The 6106-nt window shown below is 36.8% G+C and overlaps 1 protein-coding gene across 5 annotated transcripts in view; it reads left to right on the forward strand.

The window, feature by feature from the left end:
* Window positions 1-3327, forward strand: part of SLC39A12 (solute carrier family 39 member 12) — a 38270-nt gene extending 34943 nt beyond the window's left edge. For 4 of the 5 annotated variants that reach the window (XM_057432543.1, XM_057432544.1, XM_057432545.1 and 1 more), the window contains one exon: window positions 3039-3327. In XM_057432543.1, the coding sequence (XP_057288526.1) occupies window positions 3039-3167 (129 nt within the window). In that variant the 3' untranslated portion in view covers window positions 3168-3327. The remainder of the gene's footprint in view (window positions 1-3038) is intronic. The other variant, XM_057432547.1, reaches the window with a different exon arrangement.
* The last annotated feature ends 2779 nt before the right edge of the window (window positions 3328-6106 follow it).

Consider the following 6106-nt stretch of genomic DNA (forward strand, 5'->3'; position numbering starts at 1 on the left):
AATGGCATTCTGGATCCATTAACAAGCGGGGGTAGACTAAGAATTTTAGAAATCTGAGGAAAAGGACAAAAGATGAAATTATGCACAACATTCACCATTTTTCACAAAGAAATTCTGCAAAACTTCATCTTCCCAGTAACTGGGGAAGGTGGAAGGGAGGAGTATTTTGTCTTGCAAATGTGTATGCACAGGTGAAATATTGCAATATAAATTGTTTGTCGCATGTTTGTAAAGCCCTGTAATTTTGTGGGTTTAATTGTCACTTAACCATAATTAAGTTCCTTGAAAAATAGCTTTTTATGAGCCGTATAGTGAGATTTTTTGCACTTGGCGTCTGTTTAGAGGTCAAGTGTAAGTATAATCATAACTTTGAACTATTTCCAAGGATCTTTTAATTAATAACATACCATTTCTTTAACATACCCTTAATCCAACTGAAACTTGAGGCACTAATATATGGAATGGAGAAAAACACTTCTAATGAATTGGTTTTTTTGACAAAACGTCCCCTTTTCGTCTTGGGAAACAAACCTGAAAATTCTGTATCATCCTCTTAAATGAGTCTCTATGAAGTAATCATTACAGATAAATGTTTATGAAATCAAATGTATTCTCTTAAACCCCAAGGACTGGTTGTCACTTCTGAGCGATTTTACAGATCATAGGGGTTTATATGATTCCTGACCAGAAAGATTTGTTGTCTAATTTGAAAGGAGGGAGATAGAAGCAAGAAAGTAAGAATATCGAGAAATAGGAGCTAGCCAACCGCTCCCTGAGGTAACCAACTGACTTTGACTAACCTTAAAAATCCTTGAATTTTGGAGATAAAAGAAGCATTTTTAAAGTGACTTGTTGGGCTGTTGCAGCACAGCAGTAATACCATATATGCCCCAGATTGGTAGAACTCTTGTTTAGCCAGCACATGGTTGAGAGGCCCTCAGCAGCCTGCTTCAGCCTGCCTTTGGCATGCTGCTTCCTAATTCTTCATGTCTTTTGTGTGCTCATGATAATATAAGCTGCAGTAGGAATAGAGTAGTCCCTTCATTAACAATAACTATTTTGCCCCCAACAGACTTTAAGCATTAGCAAGTGTAATGGCATTCAACAGCTTGTATGTTCTGCTGTCTTCCCTGAATCTGTGAAGTGGTTTGCATCTGCCAGTTGAACAGGCTTATGCTTCCTAAACAAGCTTTTCTCTGCTAGAGCACACACATTTGTGTCCAGAGAGAGTTGGGGAACCATAGCTGATGCTGTGGCATGCTTTCAGACATAAGCAGGGATGTCACACTACATAAGGGTGTAGAAATGATCTATGTGCTTGATAATATGCATATAGGTTAGGTGGAGAGAGCAGACATCTGCGCTGGATACAGGAAGGGCATTATCTGCTAAGGCTTCTGTTTGAAAACTTTCTTAGGAGCCTTCCATGCATGTATGTAACTCAGAAATTGCACTGACAGCAATAAGAAAAAAATAACTGGCTTTTGCCGTGGGAGGGGAAAAGTTTCCTATTTAGAGAACTTGCTCACTCAGGTGCTGGGAAAGAGGACACAATAGACAGATTATTAGGATAAATAAGAAATACCAAAGGTCTACACTGGAAACCATGGATTCAGGCCTAGGTTTTAACAGTTTTTACTATATACACAACAAAACCCACATGCTCTGAACACTTACAAACTGTCAGTTCAGATTTTGATTTACATCAGAACTTTGAGGTATTTACATTTGGTTTAGATTGAAAGTTTCTGATGAGCCTCAAATACAAATTAAATATAACTATGTAAGTTTTTAAGATGTAAATTTGTACCATAATTTAAGCCACTGCCAGCTGTTATGAAGATCTGGGACATTTGGGTTTGCCTGTTATTTTTATGCAAAACCTTAAAGCGGAGGCAGATTTTTCACTCTAGTTTTCTTTTGGGCCCATGCCAACTTCCAGAGAAGGAAGAGTGCAGGAGAAGCAGAGCTGGAGACCCCCCTCTGACAGAGGGAAGGACAAGCATAACAAATAGATGTAAACACACCCTGTTAGCTTCCTTGGTCAGCACCACTGCACTGTCTCCCAGTGGCTGATGCTGATACATCTCCTCTGAGGAGGCTCTAAAGAGCAGAGGAAGTAATGAGCTTCATTCAAGCACAGTCTGTGAGCGGAGCAGGAAGGGAGGATGGGAGAGTGCCAGGACCACTTGCTCTTCCTTTGAAGTTCACAACAAATAAAAAAAGAAAACAAAAAAGCCCCAACCAAACCCAAAGGTCAGTACCAGGCCATTGCTCTATATTTATTTCAAAAATTGATGTGAAAGTATCAGCAGTCATTAGTGCCTCCCCTGATGCCTGTAATACATGGAGCATAAATACTGAGAGTCTGAGCCTGCGGCATCATTTTCACTGGGTCTGTTGAGACATATATTTTACTTAAAACCTTGATGAAAGACACCAAGTAGAGTGGAAGATCAATGTAAGTAGCTTTTAACGCGATTCTAAATAGCTGCTGCTCCTTTAATTGATTTAAAACTCCCAGAAAAAAATATTAAGCATAATTCTTTCAAGCATATTTAAAAAATCCTGTTTTCTACTTGTATGCTTAGTAAAGCCCAAGCAAACAGAAGGGTTGCCAATTATTTCAGTAAGAGTAGGATTGACCCTATATATAGTACTGAAACAAAAAAACTCAAACTAGTTTATTCCCTCAAAAGGGAATCACTGAATTTACTAAATAAGCATTTCTTTACAGACAGCTGTATAGAATTTTTAAAAACTATTTGGAAGTTAACAAATTTTGGAATCTCATTTATAATTCTTGTTGGTGCTGATAAAAGAACCAAAGTGGGTAGAATTTGTTTAATTTCAACATGTCACTGTCAAGGTCAGTGTTGTTGCAATGTACAGAAAATGCTACAGCTTAATAACTATATTTCAGAAACAGCATTTTGAAAGGGTTTTTTTTAATGAAGTTTGCCTTGTTTTCCCATAAGAATTTTTTTCCCAGAGATGAATATATCTGGCTCTCATTCTGGTTCTTATTCTTTTTTTAGCTTCCTGAAATGACTCATATTCAGACACGGCGACCCTGGTTGATGTTTCTCCTACAGAACCTTGGATTACTATTAGGCTGGCTTTGCCTCTTACTTTTGGCTTTATATGAACAGAAAATTAAAATATAAGTTTTCTGCTGAAAACCTTGAAGTACCACTTATGACAGTGGATAGCATTATTCACAATCGTGTCATGTCTGCTATAGTGATATATAAATTGAGTCGCTGGGATTTTATATCTGAAAATAGATAACTATTTCAGTTTATTAACTTATTGTTCAAATTTAGTTTTTTGGTTTTGTGGGGTTTTTTTTGTTGTTTGTTTGGGTTTTTTTTGTAAAAATGAATGTTTAGAATTGCGTTTTATTTGTTACTGAGTCTACCAGATACAATGCTCAAACTCACAGGAGCTTTTAATTAGTTTTTATTGAGACTATTCTAGTTGAATGCTCTAAGTGATCTCTACCAGTCAGATTTAAGAATAAAACGTTTTTATATACAATAATTAAAGGGGACTAACCATAGCTGAATAATTTGAAGCAGAAATGTTTTCTGCCTCTTAGTACAAAAATAAATGTATTTCTATAAAACTAAAAAGTATAGCAGAACTAAATTCTTAAATGGCATACAGCATCTGCTCTATCTACTTTGTCACCATAAAGATCTTCAGTAGTCATATATTACTGATCCACTGTGGCAGGTAAAAAATGACAAGAATAAGTATTGAAGTTTATGATCTAGAAATCTGAGAATGACCTTTTCTGACTTTAATATAGCTTCTCATATGTGTGATGAATCTGTGACAGTAAAGCATTGGACTATAGCAACTGTCAGAGTAACTGCCTTCTGCATTATCCCAGCTCTGATGATTGCTCATATCAAATGCTTCTGAAGAAATATGTTAATAAGAAATATGTTTAAATTGTTTCTCCCTGATATTGCTTCCAGGCTTCTCAAAATTAGGGATTGCTTGAGCCAGATGTTGTTTCTGATCCTTCATGTTTAATAAACACCAACAGTGCCTTCCCGTCAGCAATTAGCTTATTCATACAGATGTGAAGTGCGTTTGTGGAAAGAGCAGAGCATTTTCAATTGTCTAAAGTGCCTGTAGCTGTGCTCTCTAAGGGCCTCACTGCAACTCTTTCTATCCTGAGTGATTTTTGTTCAATTAGCCCTTTTGATTTCAGGGGAATTCTGCATAAGTTGATATGACTCATTTAATTTAGTATTGCAGAATCAAACCTGAAAAAAATATACAAGTTCTGCCCTGATTCTGAGGTGCTGAGCAACCTCCAGGAGGTACTGAGCAACACTCAGCTCTGCAATTTCTGCTACTTACATGCTATCAGCTTTTTGTGTAAGATCTCCCCACTCCCTTATTTGTATTTTTGTATGAGACCCAAGATGTATTCTTTCTCCCTCCTCTGATCAACTGTGGAATTAGGGAGAACAAACATATATTCTTTATGCAGCAAGTGGATATTTTCTTTTCCTTTCTTTATTTCAAGCTTGAAATATGGCTACATTATGACTCAATGACTGTCTCACCATGTGTCCTGTTTATTTGGCAGCTCCTACTGAAGGTACAATTATTCTCATATTACAGAGGGGAATAGAGTCTACTGTCCTAGAGCAGACTGTCAGAACTGATAGTTTTCAAAGGCTTCATAGGCACCATACTACTTATTTCAAAATACAAAGTGAAAATAGATCTGAACATCATTAGTTACAATAGCCAAGATTCATGGGCTTGTGAACCCCTTAGTCATCCGCAGACCCTTGGGTAAAACACTGAATGATCATTTTAAAAGTAGATAGACACTCATGTAAAGTGCCTGCTAGTTATGAGAATCTGTAGCAAATACCCCAATACACACCTAAATGTACACCTAGGCATATACATACCTTCAGAAACCTTGTCCCAGACAATTTATCTAAGGTCACACATGAAGTCTCTATCTGACTAGGGAAATGATCTGAGCTGCTTTAAGCTCCAAAAGAAATTCCTAGCTTGTTTTATTTAGGTGTTGAAATATTATGACTGCTTTTTCTGTTGATTTAACTCTGAAAGATGAGCTAAGAAGCTATGACTGATGCTTCTCTTTTCAAAGTTTACATTTTTCAGGAGTTTGTGCTTGCTTTTAATAAGGTAAGATTTTCATTTTTTTTTTAAGTGGTTCCCAGTATTTCATCTGTTTTTATGGGCACCGAGTCACTCCATGACTTTCAGCTGTGACAGTCAATTCAAGCAATAGCAGGACACCGCTGGACGTAAGCAAAATCTATTCTTGTATCTGATGGTGCAAATGAATATTGGAAACATTTGTTATTTCAAAGAGAAGAGCTACCACAGTTTGAATGTTTATGTATGCATAATATTCATTACCACAGAAAACAAGGTTACCAATACGATCGTGTTTTGACAATGCTGTATTCTGAAATATTAATGGATCTGAAAGAAGGCAAGTGACTTCTGGTAGTGTGTACTTTAAAGTTGCATAAATGCACAGGTTCACATCATGATATGATCTGTGAACATAAGGTATGCATCTGTTCAGAAAATACCACCTTTGGCTGTACAGATTTATCAGGTTTCTTGATCACATTTCACAACCAAGTATATTTATACAGTTTCCACCACACGCACAAATATGTTGATCAGAATGCCAGTTAGTCTTAATTTCTGCCTCAGAGCTCATAGCTTTTGTGATAGTTGTAAGTGACCAGTTCAGTCACTGTTTTGCCCCAGTGTCAAGTCTGAACACCTGATGTCTAGTTCGCATACAGAGGTTTGAATTACTATGGCATTTGTGAGAGAACTTACCTCACTACTTAGAGTTGGTGCCTCTGATGTAATTCCCTTGAAATTAGCATCTTTAAAAGGATACTGAAGGTGGAGTATCACCACATGTAAAAAAAGACTAGACTGTATATTAGGAACAATGCATCATACAGGGCTGGAAACTGTTCCTATAGGTAACTGAACTAGAAATGTAAGTCAGTTTAAACCTAAAGAGATCCACCTGCAGGATTTAACTTTTTTGTCAATGCTTTCTGAAAATCCCAAG

This window comes from Pezoporus wallicus, unplaced genomic scaffold (genome assembly GCF_028554395.1).
Source record: "Pezoporus wallicus isolate ANWC-B61680 ecotype Strahan unplaced genomic scaffold, APGP_CSIRO_Pwel_v1 scaffold_2584, whole genome shotgun sequence".
NCBI lineage: Eukaryota > Metazoa > Chordata > Aves > Psittaciformes > Psittacidae > Pezoporus > Pezoporus wallicus.